At 33.3% G+C, this 23,871-nt stretch overlaps 1 protein-coding gene across 4 annotated transcripts; it reads right to left on the bottom strand.

The window, feature by feature from the left end:
• Positions 1-314: 314 nt before the first annotated feature.
• LOC131935940 (dynactin subunit 1) lies at positions 315-23,692 on the bottom strand. 4 transcript variants are annotated; one of them, XM_059292694.1, is made up of 37 exons: positions 23,573-23,692; positions 16,409-16,519; positions 16,169-16,284; positions 15,680-15,845; positions 15,199-15,446; positions 14,869-15,075; positions 14,637-14,708; positions 14,403-14,510; positions 14,182-14,278; positions 13,988-14,066; positions 13,531-13,795; positions 12,857-12,958; positions 12,566-12,655; positions 12,284-12,391; positions 12,060-12,159; positions 11,792-11,877; positions 11,137-11,264; positions 10,678-10,792; positions 10,374-10,427; positions 10,073-10,204; positions 9,643-9,726; positions 9,458-9,520; positions 9,143-9,245; positions 8,455-8,487; positions 7,769-7,786; positions 5,627-5,726; positions 5,405-5,498; positions 4,990-5,118; positions 4,525-4,667; positions 4,183-4,325; positions 3,316-3,386; positions 2,899-2,970; positions 2,499-2,648; positions 2,249-2,306; positions 2,023-2,114; positions 1,783-1,878; positions 315-1,580 (listed from the first exon to the last, which is right to left on the bottom strand). In XM_059292694.1, exons 2-37 carry the CDS (start codon positions 16,509-16,511, stop codon positions 1,443-1,445), a joined length of 3,963 nt encoding a protein of 1,320 aa, XP_059148677.1. In that variant the 5' UTR covers positions 16,512-16,519; positions 23,573-23,692; the 3' UTR covers positions 315-1,442. The 4 variants fall into 4 exon arrangements, with proteins under 4 accessions (XP_059148677.1, XP_059148678.1, XP_059148679.1 ...); XM_059292695.1 differs by lacking the exon at positions 7,769-7,786; XM_059292696.1 differs by lacking the exon at positions 8,455-8,487.
• Positions 23,693-23,871: the final 179 nt, after the last annotated feature.

Here is a 23,871-nt window from a genome sequence, read left to right as displayed (position 1 = left end):
AGATTTAAATTAAATCTCTAAAAGTTTTTAAATGAATTTCATGTAATTAATTCTTGTATACTATCTGGACAGTGTGATGTAATAAATTGATAAATACAATAGTTTGGTGCCTTATTTTGTGAGGTTTTTTTTTTTAGTAAATTGATCAAGAGTTGATAGAATAGTTCCTGGTTAAATGGTCATTCATTCGCTCTGTCAAGTCCTCTGAGCTTTGGCCAAGTGACCAAACACAATAAACATTCACATTAATAAAGAAAAAATAACAATTGGCCAATAACACTATAATAATAAACAAAACAAGACCATTGTTTGGCTGACCAACTACATTTAATGACCAAAGCTGAAGAAAGATGGCTGATAAATACCGTCAAATGTTTATAGAATATATGGGACAATTGATATAAATTTCTCAAAAGCTGAAAGACAAAACAATTAACCTTGGATAAGACTAACCAAAATTATTTATAATTCTATGTGTAAATTAAATTAACAAATGATTATGACTGTTAACTCAAGTAATTCTGTTTTTAATTATTATTTGTTCAAAATATAAAGCTGTTAAAATAGTACAAGTAAATTATTTTAAATGTACCTGTTCCTCTTGCGAAATATGTAGAGGACGAAATATAAACAGCTAATATAATAAATTTGACAAACAATAACATTAAAAGATTGATCTAAAGCTGTTTACTCAAAAAATTAATTCTGTAATCTTATTTTTTTGTAAATAAATAAAGGGGGAGAAGAATAACTAGTTTGTCTAATAAAATACCTTTACAAATGGTACAAAGAATTCAGACTACTCATAACTAGCAAAATGTGCAAGATAATTCTGGTATTGGACTTAAAATAAAGTTATTGCATTATTCATTTTATTCAATAATACAACTGACAATATTATGTCTACATTTTTTCAAATTAAGTTTAAAATCTTCACCAGACCACCTAACCACACATCAATGCACACAAAATTTAAAGGAATTGCACTGTACCCAAAGCAGAACATTTATATGGGTGTAACCAGCAGACAAAATAACTACCGGAGTACAATTTATTGTAACCTTATATAAATATATAATACATCACCAATAGTAATGCAACTTCATGGTAAAATCTTAGAGATTTGTTTGGATGCTTTTGTTCATCTTCTATTGAAAATGCTTTAAAGTATAAAAATGGTTTTCAACCAGAAGGTACCAATACATTTTGTTTCAATTGTCATTGAAAAATTAAACTCATCTAATGAAATTTTCATTTGACACACAATATTTAGTAGCTTTTAAAGCTAGATTTAATCTATACCATAGATCTCCAAAAAAAATAAATGGGAAAAGTTTTTAATGTATGTGAATGTTTTAGCCTCCAGAATTAAGATTTAAAAATTACGCAGCTATTGGGTAGTATAACAAAAAGTGTACAAGCAATTTAAAAATCAAATATGTTTACATAACTAATTTTTGGTGAATATTTCTAAGCTGGTCTGGTTGTATGCTGATGGGAATGACTTCTCCTTTGCCACAAGATGTTGGAAATTTAATGGTTCCCACTTTTACACTATTACTTGTCTTCTCGTGTAGCATCTGAAATAGTACAGAGATAATTTTTGTTATAAAAATTTGCTTGACACTTTAAAAATTTCTAAAAATTGTTGAAATAGAAAACAAGAAAAACTTATAGGTAGATAGCCAGTTAAAATTTTCTAAAAATAATTTTAAAAAAATTACCAATACTAGCACATTTAAAAAAATCTTTTCATAAAAATTTTAGAACATTTAAACTTACTTTAGCGAACTGTGGCGTAGGGAAAGTGGAAAAATCTGTTCGGACTTGACCACCTGTCCTAGTGGCAGCCAGCAAAGTTGTAATTTGAACCTGAAGCTGTGAAATTATTGAAGTTATAATTATTCTGACCTTAACTTTAAACTAAAGGAGCTCTTTAAACAATCATCTAAAGAAGTTTTTTAAACAATCATATACTCTAACATCAAATTGATAACCAGTCAATAAAAGTTTGTTTATTACCTCCTGGGTGAACTTGTCTAGAGAGTTAATTTCTACAGTTCTCTTCACTAACTGGCCCATAGGACCTGAATTGTTAGTGACTGGTGCTGTACCTGAAAAAGATAAAAACAAAAAACTAAAGCGGATAAGCTTTCACTTTCAACCACCTGATATACAGATTTTCCCCACACAGTAAACTAAACAATAAAACATCCATTTTGTCTACACTGAGAGATAAAATGTCTACCTGTTTTTCTGGTTGAGATGTCAATGACCTTAGGACAAGCACTCAATTTGTTGGCCTCCTAGAGACAATGTTAACAAAATATGCATCAAAGGAGTTTTAAATTTAATAGCATTTCCAATATTGCAATTATTCTATACATCTTATCAGGATCTACAACCCTTGATTTTTAATATATTTGAATATGAGTATATTTGAATGATAATTATCCTAGATTTTATTAAAACTATCCAGGATTGTAATCCCAACTTACTTGCAATAAATCTTTAGTTCTCTTAACCAGTTTGTTGAGGTCAGTTTTACAGGGATCTGTCACTTCACCAATGGCAACATGCCCTGTGGCACTGGCCAATCCAACAGGCTTCTTTGGCACTTGTAGGGGAGGTAAGGATGCCATTATTTTCTGTGAAAAGTAGGGGAGGTAAGGAAGCCATTATTTTCTGTGAAAAGTAGGGGAGGTAAGGAAGCCATTATTTTCTGTGAAAAGTAGGGGAGGTAAGGAAGCCATTATTTTCTGTGAAAAGTAGGGGAGGTAAGGAAGCCATTATTTTTCTGTAAAAAGTAGGGGAAGTAACAATGCTATAATTTTTCAGTAAACATGTTTGAAAAAAAGTGTTTAATTAAGCAAACACACAATAACTGTAGGACACTACCTTCATTCTTTCAGCTTTGAGTTGAATCAACTCTTGTTTGTTATACTGCAAGGCTTCTCTTATAGCAACCACCTAAGTAAAGTTAGAATTACAAACATGAATTCTTGTTTTTTCAACTCAAATTTTATTAGTAGCTAAAATTATTTTGAAGTATATTTATTAAACACAATTAATGAAGATATTTTTGACATCTTTAAAAAAAAATTATTCTTATTTAAATATTTAAGACTGTCTCAACATTAAATAAAATTTTCTCTATTTATTCTGTTGCTTTGTCAAGTCTAAATTTTTAAATTAGTTATCTATTTATGAAATCATTAGAGCTGGCATTAAGTAAGACTGCTATAATGAGATATAACTCTAAAGGAATGAATCCAATAAAGAGAGATAACTCTAAAAGAATTAAAAGTGTATTACTTGTTGGGCTAGTAATGGTGACTCTGGTGTTGTGGCACTACCAGCCAGTGCAGTGGGTCCTCCTTTCTCAGCTAAAACAGACAAATTTAACAATCATAAAGATATCAAATCTGGCAAAGTGAAAACACTAAAAAGTCTCATAGATCACACAGAAAAATACCAAGGGCTAATAATGTATACAATCTTATAACCATAATTATAAAAATAGCAAGGGTTGATCACAATTTTTTAAGCTAATTTAAAAAATACCCAGGGTTTACCAAAATCTTATAGACCAGTTCAAGAATACTAAAGGCAAGACAATCTCACTCTCAAAAACCAAATTCCATTCATACCCTTAAAGACACACACATTCTTAAAGTCCAATGGCCAGTCACAAACTCTCAAAGGCAAATGGCTAGTCACATAATCTCCAAGACAAATGGCCAGTCACAAACTCTCAAAGGCAAATGGCTAGTCACATAATCTCCAAGACAAATGGCCAGTCACACAATCTCCATGACAAATGGCCAGTCACAAACTCTCAAAGGCAAATGGCTAGTCACACACACTCAAAGACAAATGGCCAGTCACAAACTCTCAAAGACAAATGGCCAGTCACAAACTCTCAAAGGCAAATGGCTAGTCACACACTCTCAAAGGCAAATGGCTAGTCACACACTCTCAAAGGCAAATGGCTAGCCACACACACTCAAAGACAAATGGCCAGTCACAAACTCTCAAAGGCAAATGGCTAGTCACACACTCTCAAAGGCAAATGGCCAGTCACACACACTCAAAAGCAAATGGCTAGTCACACACTCTCAAAGAACAAAGTCCAGTGACACACACAGACTGATTGACCATGTAAACACAGCATGAGCTCACCCCCTTGACCAGATGACTGCCTGGACATGTTCTGCAGTAAAGTATTCTTGGACAGCACCCTCAGACGCTCCTTCAGCTCCGTCTTCTCCTGCTCCAGAGTGTCAATATCACTCTGTAGAGTGTCATATGTCTCCTCAAACTCTCTGAAATAGATCAATTACAAACACATGAAAAATACAATTTTAAAATAATACATTAAAAATATCCAGGAAAATAAAAATAAAAAAATAATTAAATTAAATATCAAACAAATAATACATAAGATAAAATATAGCTAAGCTTCAAGTTTATTATCATTTGAAATTAATATAAAATAAAGTTAGTAAAGGAAAATATGCTAACTTTTCTTTTTTCTTAATGAGCAAAGCACTTTCATCTAACTTGCGCTGTAGTTTATTCAACTCATCTTCTGTTTCTTTGTGCTTGTTCTCCAGCTTTTTCTCAACAAGACCTATACGAATTTGTTGTTCACTCAGCTCTTCTTGCTGAAAGTTCAAGATAAACAGCAAGTTGATAATACATCTAAAACATTGCCTATACAATACTATCAACACTGGTCGGTTGATAATAAATTATCTATAACATAGTTAGGATGATAGTTAAAAACATAAGTGCAATTATATAACACTAACAAAAAATACTAATTAACTAATTAAATAAGGATTTGAAACATCACTGCTGCATCAAGATCAAACTTTAAGACTGATTAACCCATCTCATCCTTAAGTCAATTATCATATGAAGTCAACTAACTTAGGATCAAGTAAATTAACTTATCCTTATAAAAATTACTGATGGATTTGGTACCTTAAGCCTGAGCTGTTTCTTCAACTCCTTGACTTCTTCTTCCTTAGCGTCAACTTTAAGCTTGATGGCTTCCACATCTTGCGCCTGAGACTTGATGGCATCGGCTCTCTGTTTTAGTGGGACTTGTCTCTGGAAGGAATTCATATCAAAATTTTGGTACAGGTTTTTCACAAATGGTTTTCATATTCTAATTTTTCTATTAAGAGAAAAAGAGTTTTCCTTCCTCTACATCTCTGCCATTTTGATGAACACTGACATAATAGAAGATGATTAGTTAAACCAGATTAAAACTTATGAGAAGTGCTACAAGATAAAAGCTGGGCATATGTTTAGCAGCAGTTCCTTGCTTAGACAAACTGTAGATGACAAAAGATGAAATATTTTGCTGCCGTTCAATGAAAAATTGAGAACCCACCTTCTTCTCATGTGTGCCATCAAAATCATATTCTCCATTTTCCATGGCATTGGCCAGCTTGTTCATGGTCCCCACTACCACACCAAATGAAAGCCTGCAAGATTTTGTTAAGACATCAGTTACAGTTAAAAAAACTATTACTATCGTCATTCATCAATTCAATGGTATTTTACTACTTTAAGATTTTCTGACAAGAACCTCTAATTTTGAAAAACAAATTACCTTAAGCTCTCATAAGCATCAGTATTGTCTTTGCTGTAAATCTCATGGGCCGCTTGTTGGGCTAGTTCCTCCATCTTCTTTGGTAGAAGGCCTTCACGATCTGTATGGATGGCAAGTAATTTCATTCAACACAGTACACATTTTATAGTCATCACCACCTCTGCTAAACTAACACAGATAAAATGTAAACAGACATTGTTATTTCATTGTTTTTCATTACTCAATGACATGTAAACCAAGTCCTGCATGGTTGCAGTATTTAAACCAGGCATGCTTTAGATGGGAAAAACCTGGCAATGATTAGCTACAACAGAGTGAACAATACTGAGCTACATGCTATTAATAGTCTATCATCATTGGCTTTAGGCTGCTAGTATACAAGGTGTTAAAGACTGCTTTATCTCATAGATATATAACAAAGCTTTTCTTGAATATGAGCCCTTAAAAAGCAAGCTATTGGTGGCGTCAAGCAGATATCAGTAAGGACAAACAGAACATACACAGGTGTCTAATTGACGGACATGAGTTGTGGCTGTACATAAACAACCTGAAACACTTACAGAAAATAATGGATGTTTGGGGAAATACATTATAATTTACAACAACAAGTTGTGAAAATATAGCTTTGTAAAAATGATCAGAAGAAGATTAATATAGATGTAAAAAAAACATAACAGTTTTTACAAATTTTACATTACTAAAAATAGATTGTAAAAAAAACTGAAATGGTGAACATTTTGAGTGATTCTGGTGTAATAATTAAAATTTAAAAAAAAAAGATGGATGGAATAAGTTGAATAAAAAAAATAGTATCAAATTAAATTATTTTAATTAAATTAACAAAAATACAGACAAAAAAGCCCAGTGGACAAAGTAATTAAATAGTAATTAAAATTTTTTATAGTTTTAAATTAAAATCCTTGAAAGGTCTAAAATATAAACTTTATATTATTAGTCTTGTCCCTTTTCTGCATACAAGAATGACTGACTAGTAAAAAAAAAACGTTCATTTTGACAAGTATACAGAAACTAATGAAGCTAAAAAAAAAATTTGATCTAGGAAATACATTTAAGTTTCAGTGTCTTGAATTATACAGGGTTATTTAAAAAATTATTTTTTAATGCTGCTGCTCCTTACATGAGAAGAATGAAATAATTATCAGGTTCTGAAATAAAAATTTACATTTAGAAAAAGTAACTGAAAATAAATGTTTATGCAAACAATTTGAAAAATGTGACTAATATGAAAAAAAAATGTAAAAAAAAAATAAATAAAATAAAACAACCAATTTACACCAAGTCTGAAGGCATATTTTGTTGTTCATAGTTGCCAGTTAGGAACTTTCAGGTGAGATAGTGTCTTTAGATTAATTTTGATATCATATTTTACTTTAGAGCATTCTTTTTTTTTTCACAGCTTTTATTCGGATCATCATAATTATAATAACTCTATATAAGACACATTTTATAGAACAAACTTGGACAACACATGTTTGTTAGTTCCCTGGATTATAGGATTGACCACTTAGTGTAAGAAAATAATGTACAAAAAAATCTACCATTAAATACAGGTATATAAATATATGTAGCATGCAAAAAGCTATTTAATAAGGATTAAAAGAGGCTGGACTATTGTTATAGAGAAATTTCTACCTTTAGTCTGAGTAGATAGAAATAAAATACCAAACCACATGTCTAAATGTGTTGCAGTAGTTTGTCAATAAACATTTCAGATGGACAAAAATAACAATTCCCCCATGAGATGTAAAGGTTATTAAAGACAAAGACAGAAGTCAACCCTACTCAGTAGGGATGTCATGGCTGTCTTTTATAAAAGACAACACAGGGGGCACACACAATCATTCTAGGAAGATAATATAGAACATGCACCTTCCATTGAAAATAAGAATGCCCACCCATCTCCCATATAAAAATAAAAGAAAACATAAATTCTTTTATAAAATATAGAACCCCCCCCCCTCCCACTTCCAACCAGTGGCTGCTTATACTCAGAATAACAAACCCACCAACCCCAGTTGCCTCTTAGAATCAGAGAGAAAAACCCACCTGACAATGCAACAAGTATGACTAAACTACTTGCACTATACAGAGAAAAAATGTCAGAAATAAAGGAAAAGCTACCTGCTTTAGAACCTGACTCTGAAATGGGGAATAAATTTGAATAATTAAGTCGTCGCAAGTCACAACCTTAGCCACCATCTGAGATTAATTTACTCACACTCACTGCAGGCGCTTTCTATTTTTCTACTTTATGAGATCTACATCTACTGCTGTACAGTAATGATGGAAGTGAGAAAACATGATTCTACCATTTAAGTTAAAGTTTTAAGTGATAGCTTACACCTGTTAGTCTATCAACTAGATAAATATTTATAAATATCTAAAAAAAAAACAACTTACAAACATTTTTTTCATGACAAATTAAAAAAAAAAGTACAATTAAAAATATAAAAACAGGATCAGATCAATATTAAATATGAATGAATGGGAAAAAAATGAAGTAACAGCAAAATCGTTTTTTAGAAACAGACACATATGGTAACACTCTCTAGTTTAAAAGATGCTATTGTTAAATAACACCAAAAGTTCTCGTGCTGTTAGCACAAGTTATCATGGCATGCCTTTTAAGTCTAATAGAAAAATACACTAGCTTACAGCATCTTTAATGAAGGAGGTAAGAACATTCCCGCTAGAGAAAAGAAATGAATTATACTCTTTGATAGAATCTAAAGCCATTCATTAAAACATGCTCATTCTTGAGATATTCAGTTTGGTAGAAAATAATACACTGGAATATTTTGTTTTACCTAAAAGTTTTTCCAGTTCCAACAGTTTTCCACCTTGATGACAAATTAAAAGCTATAATTAGATCACAAGGTCAACAGTAGAGGAAACCCAAAGAAACCTTTTTGTCCCATATTTTGCATTTACATGATTTTTCTCATAATTTTTATGACACCTAGAAATTTAATGTCCTTAAAAATACAGCCCTTATTTAGATAATATGTATCACCCATTTTTTCCTAAAGAAAGTGGTTGTTGATGCTTATTTTTCTTTAAATTTGTATTCCAAAAATGTGAGCACAATGGATTGTTTTAATTTATTAGTACTTTTCAAAGTAAACTCTAATTTATAAAGATAAGTTAATGAAAAAATTAATTTAAAAAACTGACACTTTGAGGAAATTTTTCAAAATAAAACCTTGTTATACGAAAAAAATATTTTTAAAATTTAAAAAGGTATGTTTGAAAATTATTACAAAATCTACACCTCTTTTCTCACATTTTTAATAGTGGTAGGCCAAATATACTTGCTAATTATTTGTCCAGTAAATCCATTCAAAGAAATACTGGTTTGAATGGGGTACACCATTCTCAAACACTGAAGAAAAAAACTTTTGATGAAAATACACAAGCATCAAATTTGTCTTTAAATTTTTTTTACATGTTTTGGTCAAAACAGATGAGTCAGAATTACTTGACAAGAAAGTTTACCTGTCATGATAGCTGCTTGCTGCATTGCACCAGTGGCAACAATCTTCAACAGTCGAGCCACACAGCTGATTTGTTTACGACAATCAGTTAAGAGATCCTGGATCTGTTTTTTTTATAAAGATGGTCAGTTTTTTTTACGGTTGATTTTACCATACTTTACAATAAATTGAGCAACTTTGAAAACTTTTTCAAGTAAACTTACTAAACAGGAATAATAATACATTAAAAAATATTGAGCAGCCACTTTTCCAAACTTCAGCTAACTTACTGAAGAGAAATTAAAAAGACAAAATTAAATTTTAAAAATTGAGCCACCTCTTTTCCAAACTTCAGGGGGGTTGTTGCAGCTGATCCTTCTTGGGGTAGCCTTCTCTTGATCTAATCAAGAAATAAAAAGTTTATGTTTATCAGAGTAAATATTATTCTATTTATGTGTTGGCACAATGGCTTGTAAAAAATAAAATGAAGTAATTAGCCAATGGAATGATTAAAGACTTAACCTTTCTAGCACATGTGCGAGTGTCATTGTTACAGGTTTCCAGGTCTTTCAGGAGTATTGAGAAGTTGCTCTGTTCCTGACCAGGCTATATACAAGAGGAAAATATAAAGTTGTATTTATGAACTAACTTAATAAAACTTAATAAGCTTTAATGAGTAACAAAAAGGGCTAAACTTTTAATTACTTGATTTATTCAAATTAATAGTTAAATCCTTAGTTATGAAAGTATTGGAAATTTTTTTTTAATTTTCTAACATTTTTATCATCACTGCTTTAATTAGGCCTACATTCCATAATTTTCTTTGTAAGCAAAATCAGCTTATTTTAAACTGTTATATACTTTTTTAAATAACATTATCTGAAAAACTTATGCTGAAAATATTTTTTTTAGAAAAGAAGATGTCATATAAACATTGCAAAAAGAATATCACCAGCAGAAGTATCTTGAGTCTGGCTATTTCAGTGGAGATGGCATCACATGCACTGAGAACAATGCGGACATCACTGGACATCATATGGGTGCAGTCAATTCGCTCATGAGACAGGTGGACATGGTAGAGTTGCTGGAACATTACCATAGACAGTGGCATACAAGCATCACAACAACAAGCAATATTTATGTTTGAATACAAATTTGTATTATGTTATTGAGTGAACATTTCTATTATAGCTAGAATTATAATTTAAATTAGAGTTTACTAAACTGACTGGTTGAAAACATTGATGATTTACCTGGAAGAAACTGATGGACTTTTCCAAAAGATCAACAGAAACCGTCTCATCCAGCTGAAAGAATAAAAGTCATAGAGTATGTAAGTAACATTTATAAATATTGCAATATCAGACTGTAAAAACTCTGCCAATTACATATTCTATGAAAGCCTAGATTTCCTGACCTTTCCCAAACAAGCACTCACTCTCTAAAACCATCCAGCAACTCTGTCTCTGGACCCCCCCCCCTCCCCAATGCCCCCAACAAGTTCACTATTTAAATGCCCCCCCCCCCCCCCAACCCCTCTCTAAATGCCCCCAGTACCTGATCCTTCCTCAGCATGTCAATAAAATAGTCCACAGACTTTTCATGAGCAGACATCTCAGGCAGTAGTGTTCCTATTTTTAGAAACAAATCTGTGCTGCAGGAGTTCAGGGCACTGAAACATTAAACAACAGAGTTACATCCACTTGTGACACAATTTCTTTAAACAAAATAGTTAATATAAAAAGTTAAAAATTTGAAACTAGTTATAAAATTCACAAGAGTTCTTTTATATTATGAACTAATGCTATGCATAAATTCATAACTCAAAATGTTCTTTTATTCATGAAATGGTGGCATTCAGTTGTATGTAAATTATCACTCACATTTAGTTGTATATAAATTAACTCTCACATTCAGTTGTATGTAAATTACTTCTCACATTCAGTTATATGTAAATGATCTATCACATTCAGTTGTATGTAAATGACCTCTCACATTCAGTTGTATGTAAATTACCTCTCATATTGCTTCATGGTGCCATACAGAATGTTAAGTAACAAGTTCAGATGGTTGGCAAAGCTACACTGTTCAGCTTTGTGGCTCTTTAAGACATGGTCTCTATCTATTTTATCTGTCACATCGTACTGTAAAACATGTACATTTTTTTGTGGAGACATTCTATTATAATTCTAGCAACATCGTACTGTAAAACATGTACAATTTTATGGAAACATTCTATTATGATTCTAGCAAAAATTTAAGAGAAGCTTTTTCATAATTTAGGACTTCGATTGGTAAAAGAAATCAAATTATAATGCCTGTAACCAAAATCAGATGAAAAAACATAGCCAAATGGTAGGTCATATACTTGCTAACCCAAAAGTTATGAGATGAATACCAGACTCAACACTGTATAACATCCCCTGACTGAACTGCCCCTAATTTATGTACAAGGTTGTGCAATGCACATCAGTAGGAATAACTAGACTGATGGAAACACATGGGACTCACATCTGGCAATGAGTGGGACAAGAATGCTCTATTCTAATACCTGCCTGGGTTTAAATCACTGCTCAAGCAGGTTATACCCATATAAATGAGTGAGTAACAAAACTATAAAGACAAGTGAAAAGAAACTAGTTAGCCATGATGGGTTGCATGGAATATTTACCTTATCTTTGACTTGGGAAGCTAGAAGCTCAGCCTTGTTAATGATACGTGGTATCATGAGAAGAACACATATGGCGTCATGATCACCTGTGGGATACAGATCACGTATGGCAAGATTAATTACTTGTCTAACATAGGAACATAGGAAATTTATTTACGTCTGTGTGAGTCAGGCAGTTAACAAAAATACTGCAATGTTATTCAACAATTTTTAACGAATACATTTGATTTTATGTCTCATTGAGTCTTATTTATTCCAATAAAATTACCTCCTCTGCCCATAAAAGCTTCAGGCATAAATGAGAGCAACATCTTAATGTGAGAGTTAGCCTGCTGGACATCCAGTCTTCTCAGCTCCATATCAATGGTCTTAAATAAAATTAACATATTAAACAAATAAAATCCCATATTGAATATTCTGGAAAATTTACCTGCAGCCTAAATTTGAAAAGTTGATAGAATTACTTAAGCCTAAAATAGATAAACCACATACTTTGGCGTAAGCTTTAGTTTCAGCAAATTTAGTCTTGAAGTCCATAAGCTCAGCAGTTGGTGTTTCTACTTTAGTTTCACTCTCTTGCTGTTTGCTGCGAAGCTGCTCCTGAAAACAACACAAGAACATAATGAGGCCTTTAGTGTATCTCATTTACTGAATGAACTATCCTATTTGCCATTACTCAAAACCATCCTATTTGCCATTACTCAAAACTATCCTATTTGCCATTACTCAAAACTATCCTATTTGCCATTACTCAAGCTGGTGTGAAATATTTACCTGAAGATTAGCCACAAGCTCTCTAAACCTGTTTAAGGTTTTGTCATATTCAGCAAATGTTTCTTGAGTTCCATCCAATTTTCTTTGAAGCTGTAAATAACATTTTAGTATTTATTTAATAATCCATGATACAAAAGATATTTAAAGAACATGTTTTTCATTTATTTAGCACTGCAAGATTTCTGTGTAAGACTAGTTTGAGATCAGGAACCTATTTAAGCTTAATATAAGACTAGATCAATGCTAGTTACCTCCAAAAGTTTAATATATGACTAGATTTATGCTGGTTACCTCCAGAAGTTTGATATTTTTCATGTCCACATCCTCTCTTAGTTCCAGCTCAGTGGCTTTAGCATTCTCCTGCAGCTCTTCGTTCATGTCATTCAAAGCTTCCTATTGAAACAACAATGTTGCCAAGATTATTACATTCAGTATTTCTGTTTAAACAGCACAGTATTAAACTGCAGTATTTCTATTGAAAAATCATTTATTCATGCCATAGACACATGGAGTTAGATGAACTCAACTTCTTCTGTTTCAATGACCTCAGCAAGTGGTCAGCACTATGCCCAACAGCTTTAATTTCCCTAATGTGACTTAGGCATCCACCAGAGCTGGGTAGACTTAGAGATGTTGAGCCCAGAATACAAACACAGGACATTTGTGTTTAGCAGTCGTAGGCCTTACCATTCAACAACACCCATCCCCTATATGCTTTGTTTTTTTTTTCATATTTGTATTACTAACATTTTCTTTATATGTAAACAATACTGAGAGTCCATATATAAGCTATGTTTTGTTATTCCTTTCACAGTTAATTGTAGAATGAGCTACCAGAAAAAAACATTTAATATGATGTGGTATTGTGAAGCAAATATATATGATTGAATTTCTGACTTAAAAACAAATAACCAGGGCATCTTCATGCCCTTTAATAACTTTTGAATCACAGGCAAAGCTCTCACCAGATCATTCTTTTCTTCTAATATCTCCCTGATGTCATCCTCCAGCTTGAGATTACGCTCTGTCAGCTGTTCCACCATTTCTTCAGCGCCCAATGCAGCATCCACTTGTTCCTTCAGATCTATCATCTCCTTTTCATACACTGCCACCTGCCCTTGTAAACGCTCCTTGTCTTTCCTCAACACAGTTAGCTCTGATTCAAGTTTTTCTACCAGCTTCTCACTGCGCTGTTTGTCCTGTTTCTCAGAGTTCAACATATCTCGAAGCCTAAAATACATATTTAAATATTTAAATTATAGAAACTAAGTCTTATATAATAAAATAAGGTTTATTCATAGAGCATTGTCTAAAATTTATAAATTTAATTTTTCAATGTTACAAAGAAGAGTTTTTTAATGTGACATCAATGGATTCAGTACATTGAAATGTTTGTAAAAGTATGAAATGAAGCTGTCTTACTTGACAAGAGCATCTTTCATTCTCTCATTCTGTTGTTCCATTTGTTTCATTTCAAATGTAGCAGCAACACCATCAGTACCTAGGAATCAACAACAGTAATGTTGTACAATCACGCACAAGGAATAATTAGATAACGTTCCAGGTTAGATCTATCATGCTCTGATAAAAGGTAGTAAAATGGCATTTTTAATTACCTTTTTCAGATATTTCATTTCGAATCAGTTCAAGGTCAAGTGTGAGCTCTTCAACCTTTTCTTTCATAGAATCCAGCTCTGCCTGCAGACTTTCAGCCTAAAATAGACCTTCACATTAGCCTCAAGAATCATTTCTTTTAAATAGGACTACTGCCACTAGTCATAAGAAATTAACTAAACTAGTTAAAACCTTTTAAAGGTGCACAATGTGTAGTGCTTACCTTCTCTTCAGCCATTTCCTTGTCTAGTGTGGCCATTTCAACAGTTTCAGTCACATCTGCCATTTCTTCTTTGTAGGTCTCATACTCTTGCTGTAGTTCTGACAGTTCCTGATAATTAGTTCATGGGAATACAGACTAGTATTATTAATCATGTATCCAGTTGAGTGTAAAACTACTGAATTTGGTACCCAAATTAATGTAAATCAATTAATTAAAATGCAACAATTTTTTTACCTTCTTTGATGATTGTAACTGTCTTTGAAGTTCAACATGTGTTTCTTGCATCTTAGATTTATATTCTTGAAGCTAAATTTATACAGGTAAAAAAACATAAGTTTCCTATTTTATATACAGCTAAAGATCATAAAATTATTTCACAGTATGAGCAATGAAGACTTATATACACCACTGGTTGATATAAAAAAAAGTATGCTACAATGGTTATGTCAATAACTGTTAGGCTCACCTGCTGTAGCTGAATTTTTGTTTTCTCAAATTCTTTCAACTTGAGCTTATCTTCAGCTCTTTTCATTTTCAAGGTCTCCAGCTTTTCATTGAGGTCTTTGACCTCAAGCCTCAGCCCTTCAATCTCTTGCTGCTGCTGGACATTGGTCAAGCGTTCATCTATGGATGACTGGGAACTGGACATTGCACTCAACTGACTCAGGTTCATCTGAATATAAAAATAGTGTCCGAAATTGAAACTAAAAATGAAAAAGAATATTTCTATAAGTCAAATAATATTATGATATATATTTTCTGAAATGTAGAAGTCAAAATAAAAAAGTTAAGTTACCTGGGATGCATGTGGTGAAGGTGGAGCCAGATTTTCCTGAGCCAGCATGGCGGCTGGGATGGGTGATGGTGCTGTAACTGGCTCTGGTGCACTAGCGACCTTGTCATCTGCTGGAGTTGTTTCTTTACTACCTCGAGGTAAGCGAGTAAGTTTGGAGGCAGGTGTAGCGCCAGGGTCAGGAGCTGGTTTAGTCTTTACCTCGGCTGCTGCGGGCGCTGGGGTGGCAGGTTCTCCCAGGCTTTCAGTACCTGCAAATAAATGTTTTTCTTTTGGCAAGAGCATAATGGTAATATGACAAAACAATTTCAACAAAATAATCCACAACAATTTCAAAAAAAGTTTGCTTAATAACAGAAATTTATATTTCTTTAATGTATATTTTCAAAATTATTGTGGATTAAATTTAGTTAGCTGAATATTTTTTGGTAGATATTAAAATATCTGATGAGAATACAATTCAACAAGTTTTTAAATAGAATACTTTTTGTCATGGATCCAGGAGGTCTGAGGCCAGATTTTTTCCCTGTAGTGGCTGGTGTGCTGATAGGTCGACTATTAGGAGGGCGTAGTGCACTCTGGCGAGGTGTGGCAGGTACAGTAGTGGCAGGTGCATCTTTAGCAGGTTCCTGGTCTTCTAAAGGTGTGATCTAAACATACATACAATATGATATTCACATTGTTTATATTTAAAATTGGTAAAATCTAGTTGCCTTTATTAACTTTATATTTCTGAAGTAAAGATGTAGAATAATTATAGGAAACTTTACTAAACTAACAGTGACAAACAGCAGTCAGACAGTATAAAATTACATTCATCAAGTAATAACCAAATTAATCATCAAGTAATGAACCAATTAATGGAGTTGAAATATATTTTTTAAAATTCTAATGAATTTAAACTAAATTTTTTTCTGTTTTTTTTTGCCTACTGTTAGATCCTTAATTAAAAAATGCTACACAACCCAATTACCTGTGATTGCCTAACAAATATACCATGATCATCCGGGCAAGTGAAATAGGTTTTCCCTTGCACAGTGCCATTATTTTTGCCCTTGGCTTCATCAAGTACAACACCAACCCATTTTCCTGTTTAAAAGAAATGTAGTTGCTATGTAATACATGGATTTTTATTTAAATACAGTTGATATGATTCAGTTAAAACCAATAAAATATATTTGATATGGAGAATAGCCATAAAAAAGAATAATACCTTGACTAAAAACTGTTGTCCCTATAAATGCAACAGTTCCAATAACACCTTTGCCAATAACTTCAACCCGAGTACCAATCTTTATTGGTGCCGGAGCAGCCATTGAGGATTCTTGAAAAACAAAAAACAATATGTTAAAAAAGAAATGACAGTTAAACAATAATTTAGTTTCCGCAAGTTTTAGGCTATCTATCAGCCCACTTACTGTAAAGTAAATTGGAAGTATTTTTCATATCAGTGTTGTATTTCACACTAATGGAGTCTTCTTAAAAAAAAGAGATGGGGGGGGGGGGGGTCTAGTTTCATAGTATTAAAAATTAAAAGTCAATGGCATAGACTTGGGGATGTTAGGGGCAGTTGTAGGACTAGGATTGGGCAGATTATGACATTGACATTTCCGAAATGATTTTGCTAATGATGGCTAATCGATCACTCAGTATCATCATTTTAGGTCATTAGGAGAATTCAGAGGAAGGTAGGTAACGGTAATGTGTGGAATAAATTTACATTTTAGTATTTTTAGTGTCTGAATGTCAGGCTCAACTCAAACTCATTTTGATTAGTTTACTAGATCTAGTACTCTAGTAAAAGTAGTAGTAGTAGGACTAGTTTAGTACTCAGTCATACACTGAGCTGAGACATTCATAGACTCATACTATAGTATTACTATAGTATAGTATACTCATCATACAAACTCTATTACTCATTATTACTGTGTGTGTAACTGTAATACTAGAATCTAGATCTAGCTAGAGTCTAGGGTAAAATCTTAGTTTAGCGTCGTAAATTCGGCCAAAACTAGTAATGTGGGAGAGAGTGAATTAATGAATATGTCATTAAATATGAGTGAATATGTCATTAAATATGAGTATATTTTCGTATATTTTGATAAAGTATTATAGATAATTGGGTAATCTATCGTTTTAGCGTAATCAATTCGGCTGCAATAGTAATGTGCGGGAGAGGTAGCTGATGAATATATTTGTTTAAATAAGTTTATTTAAGTCAAATTTTACAAAATATCACAGATAATTGATTTAAAATAACAAACAGTGACCAAAACAATTTAAATAACATGAAACTAACTTTAAACTAGGTGTTTGAGATAAATATTAGTAGAAAAAAAACAGCGGCCATCTTTCCAAATAAAATTTAGAGTAGTTTCCCTGGATAAAAATGTCTATTCGTATGTATATTGTGTTGACTTTGTTGTTTAATATACATACCTGTCTTGTTTAATATAAGTAAGACAGAGGGCCGTCTTCTTATCTTTAATTTCATTTTCAAGTGAAATGAAGGCTATGTATGTATGTACATCCAAGATCTCAAAAAATTTTGGGAGGTCCAACATTTACTAAACCCTTTTGTACTGATTAGGGGTCGTCCATAAATGACGTCACAATCGTAGGGGGGAGGGATCGGTAATTTTGTGACGATGTGTGATGACGGGGAGGGGGGGGGGGGGGTTCAGATGGTGCTACGTCACACTTGCTTTATAGATAAGAAATGTTAGAAAACGAATTTTAGACATTATTTAGCTTTTTAAAAAACAGTTTTAATAAATTATAATAGGAATTGATTAAAATACTATATTTTGACATATTTCAGACAAGATTTTGGAAAAATATCGATGTTTAAAAAAAAAAATCAACTGCAATTTTGTGGGGGGGGGGGGGGGGTTGTAGGCTGATGTGTGACGTCATTTTAGGGGGGGGGGTCTGACTTTTTGTGACGACGTGTGACGGAGGGGAGGGGGGAGGTAAAAATCGTATTAAAAAAGCGTGACGTCATTTATGGATGACCCCTTAACTTGTCAATTATTAGGTTGTCCATATTCCTCATAAATGACGTTGGACTCAAAATATGGGACGGTGTAAAATATTTTTTTCAAAAATAATGAATATATTCGTTTTCGTTAGAAATTGTGATTAAGGGTTCGGGTATAGTAGAACTGCGATATGATATTAAATCATCATCTTGCTTTTAGTAACTATTGGGTGAGAGGGAAATTGTCGGGAAAAGTATGACGTCATTTATGGGCGATCCATTTAATTAAGCCTAGTTGTTTATTTTGTCTGTAGACATTAGTCTTAGGCCTACACTTTTTCTGAATTAAGATTATTGTGTTTTTTAAAATAGGTTCAAATTTTAATTAATTACATTTGAATACCACATGGTTTGTTGTTTTTTTTTCTTTGCCTTCTGCTGTCATCAGTTTTTGATTTCTTCAGTAGTCAATGTTTACCCCTCCCCACCATCCATTATTACCACACAAAAAAAACCACCCACTATATGTGTCATAGCGTAGATATATAGAATTAGACTAGACGAGTAGAGGTTACTAAGGACGGTACGAACTTGACGGTAGACGATTTGGTGCGAGAGTATTGTGCGCGTGTTCAATAAAATATGTGTGGCGTGAGTGTGACGTGAGCATGGTGCGACAATGTACCGATGACGTAAGACGCAGCAGTGAAGTTAGATGGGGGTTAGATATAGTAGAAGACGGATGTATTATTTGATATTGTGAAAATGATCTATAAGTGTGTGTTAATTAAGTTCATGTTATTTCATAAACTAAGTTGTTGACATTGTTAATTAGTGTCTGCGGAACATAAGAGTGATTCCCGTCCTCCTCACGAGTATAATAGTTGCCGTATGAATAGTAGTAGATCAGAATATATTGAGATTATATATAAATCGCCCACTCTAGAAAAAAAAACAACTAGATCAACGTATAGTTTGTAGGAAAATTAGAATCTATCACTTATTCGTCTGTTAAAAAAAAAAAAGAAATACGTCATTTTTCTCAACCACGCCGTTTCATCCCCCACTAAGCACAACGTCACAAAGTTCGCGGCGCGCGTGACGTCATTTGTCATTAGGCTAATGTTTAAGAAAGATACCGCGTAATTAAAAGAAAATCAAAACAGGCCCTAAATCACTATGGCGATGAGACTTTAACGACGTTTAGCCTGACGAATAGATCTAAATAACTTTAGTTCGGTGAATTATATTGGCGTTTAATTTATTACAGTGGCATGATGTTCTCCCTCTACTATACAAATTCACGTGCTTTTAATTTCTGCAACCTGCTGCCCTGAGACGTTCGGCTCTAAAATGCCCTTGACACAGCGGCTTCGGTAAATGCATTTAGGCTCCCGGTCCCACCTATAAACGTCTGTCCATTAAGCTCCACGCAAAACGTGTGATTAATATGTGGACATAAGCGGCGCTAGTGGTGGTGTCAACAGGGGCCAAGCTCAGGTCTTAAAGGTGCTCCGCACTTCATAAAAGACAAAATTGATGTTCAGATATCGTCAGACTTTGGCGTTTTGCCGACGGCCGTACTCCTAATGCACAGTCTTAGAGGCTGTCCACTGCTAACACTATTTTATGTTAAATTCAAGCCTATACTGAGCTGTGGCTTTACATTAGCTCAGTGGCGTAGCGAGGTCGAGTGTCACCCGGTGCGGCACTTAATGGTGTCACCCCCCAGAGGCGACAAACTTTCAATTTTCGATTGAAACAATAACACAAACAATAAGAATGAACTCAAACTAATATTTAAATAAACATTAGATATGTAGTGGTAGCTCTATAAAAATAGGGAGTATCTTAATGTATAAAAATTGCATCTCATAATAATAATTATAGAACTGATGTTTATTGTCAGTCAATTAAATTGTTTAAAGGGCAGAATTTAAAAAAAAAACAACGCATGCTTTGTATTTAAACACAAGACTAACCTATTTAACAGCAAACATCAATACATTTCCATACAAATAGAAATTAAAGGGAAATGACTCAAAATAATATTTTCTTAAGATGGCCGCTGTTTTTAATAGCAAATTTAGTATCTGTAACATCGTTGTTAAACTTTAATTTCCTTACATTTTTATTGATTTAAACCTTAAATGTGGTTTAATATTCAATTATCTTTAGTATTTTAGTAAAATTTTAAAAAATATATCCATATTTAAGCCATATTTATTAGTTACCTTATCCCTACATTACTAGTGACGACCGAATTGATTACGCTAAAGCGATAGATTACCGATAATTGAATAATAGATCACCATTTATGGTTAAATCAATTTAAATATCCTGAAATTAATTTTTATCAACCCTGTTCGAGATAGTAAATTTGCTATTAAAAACAGCAGCCATCTTAAGAAAATGTTATTGAGAGTAGCTTCCCTTTCATTTCTATTCGTATGAAAATGTATTTAAATATGATTGTCTTGTTGTATAGTCCGTATTACAAAGCATTTTTTTAAAATGTGAATTTCCTAACAAACAACTTTATTAATTCTAGAAGCATTGTGAGATGCAACTTGTATCCATGTATTAAATCACGTTTTTTTACTAATGTTTATTTGATTTTACTATTACTATATAATTTGAGTTTTTTCTTATTGTTTGAATGTTCACTATTTTCATTTCAGGTTTTTCTTTTCATCGATTAGTAATTCTATTGTAACTTATGACATTTTTTTACTTCTCTTTACCTTAATTAAACCCCAACCTCCGTCATATTTTTGTCGTAAATGTCACAACAAGTCATAATGTAAAAATTTACGCTTTCCTCTGCCTGATCTAAGATCTCTAGCCATAATTTTGACAACAATAAATGTTTGCCATCATTTATATATACAGAGAGACAAAATGTATTATCCACCAGCTTCCCTCGTAAAACATCATCTAAAACAATGAGCCAGTCCACCCCTTAAGTGCGTGTTGTCATTATGGTCGATCGCAAGTCTCAACCTGCCAGACACATTTTGGTTATCCTTTGTTGTCAAAATGTCAATATCAAGTACCCAAGTGAGTGATATGGGGTTGTCCATAAATGATGTCACATATGATTTGCTACGGGAGTGAGTGAAGATTTGTGACGTCAACTCAGGCGGGTCCACAATTTATGACGTGTCGGTCTCATGAAAGGAGGTGAACGGGGAAAAATACCTATGTGGTTGATGGAGAACCTCTGTAATGCTTTGTTCAATCAAAATAACGATAAATAAGCATTAGTATATGTATACCTTGCTTAAACGAATCATCACAAATGTTGCAAGCCTGCTAGTTTAAGACATTTGGCAAAACGGCCGCAACACATTATACCCGTCAAAAAGTCTTTCCACCAAATGCCTGCCGACGAATAAGCCGCGTCTAATGCGGGGCGTTAGGAATACGGCCATTAGCATGGCTATCGCGCTGTATAAGATGACGTAAATACTTAAATTCAACTTCGCTAAACTGCGCGAAAATTTAGTAATGTTCCATCGTTTGAGGAAATTTATTTTCTTGGACTTAAATTGAATTATCATGTTGACTGTCTGGCTCTTAATTTCCGAACATCACTTTTAATGTATCAAGATTCAGAACTATAATTTACTTTAATATAAGTGTCATCTTATAGTTTATTGTGCTTTTTATAAAGCGCAGAGCAGCTTCAAAATCGGACGCCCACCCTGTTTTCACCCAGCTTCTTTTGGAGCTAAATATGGGTAGTCTAGTTCTACACGGTGAGAGTTTAATACATTTTTAAAGGGCCGAAAGTCTCAAGACAGCAAGCTTGCTGAAATAACTACGTACGTTTAAATGGACGAGTGATAGATGTGTTAGGGGCTGTTTAATGAACACCAACTTATGTAATCAAATTAAACGTCGCAAAAGCGTCAAAAAGCCAGTGTTTGTTGTTTTTTTTTTCTATAAAATTAGCCTAACGGTCGGCGGTACCGGTACATGACGTCACGTGCGAGCGTTAACTCGTTGACGATGTGCTAAGTGGGGGAATGAAAAAGGTGGGGTTCAAGAAATGCGACTAGGCAAGCTTTTTACATTTCTTGACCCTTCTTAATAGTTCTATCGTCCCCACTGAGAAAATGGATCACCAATGAATGACGCGTCATACTTCTACAGCTGGTCTTTCTCCCACAACCATCCCCTGTTTTCACGAAAAAAAAAAACCTGACCCGTCTCCAAAATCACATCGCTGAGTTCTACTCAACCTCTCCCCGCCACAAATCACAATTTCTATCTGAAACAATATGTTCATATGTTTGCTCTGTAATAATTCACGCTGTCATTAATATCATAAGAGCGACGTCATTTATGTGCGATCTAATATTGATTTGATTACTGCAAATAAAGTGTTCAAAAGTTCGACCTCCCAACAATTGTTGTGGTCTTGGATGCACACTATTAAGTCTGAAAAAGTCTATTAGTCATTCATGTCAACTATATTTAAAAAAAAGAAAAATTACTATACAAGGGGTCATCCATAAACGACGTCACGCTTTTTTGACGATTTTTACCCCCCCCCTCCCCCACACGTCGTCACAAAAAGCCAGACCCCCCACCCCCCTAAAGTGACGTCACACCTCAGCCTACAACCCCCCTCAAAATTGCAGTTGAATTGTTTTTAAACAGCTATATTTTTCCAAAATCTTGTCTGAACTCTGTCAAAATAGAGTATTTTAATGAATTGTTATTACAATGTATTAAAACAGTTTTCTAAAACGCAAAATTACGTCTAAAATTCGTCACACCATGTGAACCCCCCCTCCCCCTCATCACACAACGTCACAAAATTACGGACCCCCCTCCCCCCTACGAGTGTGACGTCATTTATGGACGACCCCCAGGCATGTATTAAAACAATACAAAGCAATCATATTAAACCACAAAATCAACACAAAAGACATGCGAATAGACAATTTATTGTTTTTGAAACATGGCCGCTGCTTGAATTTACTCATTGTTGTCTCGAACGGGGTAGTTTAAAGTTTATTCCAGGATATTTATGACTGGTTTGGTCTTGGATTGTGATTTGTTATTCAATTATCTGTTATATTATGTAAAATATGACATAAATATGGCCAAATGAAAGAAATATTCATTAGTTACCTTCATCGCACATTACTAGCTACGTTGGAATTTACGACGCTAAACTAAGATTTTACCGAGTCTAGTAATAGAATAGTAGATCTAATATATATTATATAATCTAGAATCTAGCTAGTAGTAGATCTAGTACTAGTAGTAGTGAGTTTGAGTTAACACCCCTTTTTAATTTTTACGATTCTATTATTGTGCAATTATGGGACACTGGTATAAAAAATACACCGACTAGTCTTAGATTTAATCAATTCACTCTACCTTTTTTGATCTACCCGATAATTATAATAAGTCTACTACTCTACTACAGTTTAGTTTTTACTAAACCGTATTCATTAGTCATCACTTGGTTGTAAAATATTACAATTGTAAACCACACTCGGTTATGGTTCTTTATTTAATATTGTTATTTCCTTGGTTAGTGTAAATACCATAAAAATAAGTAGGCCTATTTGTACAATAATGATTCTGTTTTTATAGTACTATCAGTGGCGTAACAGATCAGCCCGGGACCCGCATGAAAATCTGTTGCCCTTACTACAGGGGCGTTCACAGATTTT

The sequence above is a fragment of the Physella acuta genome, unplaced genomic scaffold, assembly GCF_028476545.2.
Source record: "Physella acuta isolate Inbredline_101_S28 unplaced genomic scaffold, ASM2847654v3 ptg000164l, whole genome shotgun sequence".
NCBI classification, from domain to species: Eukaryota; Metazoa; Mollusca; class Gastropoda; family Physidae; genus Physella; species Physella acuta.
This window is presented reverse-complemented; position numbering and strand designations above follow the sequence as displayed.

Bases quoted from the DNA above. Each gene is read 5' to 3' on its own strand.
- LOC131935940 (XM_059292694.1), bottom strand. From the start codon at position 16,511: ATGGCTGCTCCGGCACCAATAAAGATTGGTACTCGGGTTGAAGTTATT. The intron at 2,115-2,248 runs GTAGACATTTTA...TATCTTTTTCAG, and splicing joins CATCTCAACCAGAAAAACAG to GTACAGCACCAGTCACTAAC. The intron at 1,581-1,782 runs GTAAGTTTAAAT...GTACTATTTCAG, and splicing joins CTACGCCACAGTTCGCTAAA to ATGCTACACGAGAAGACAAG.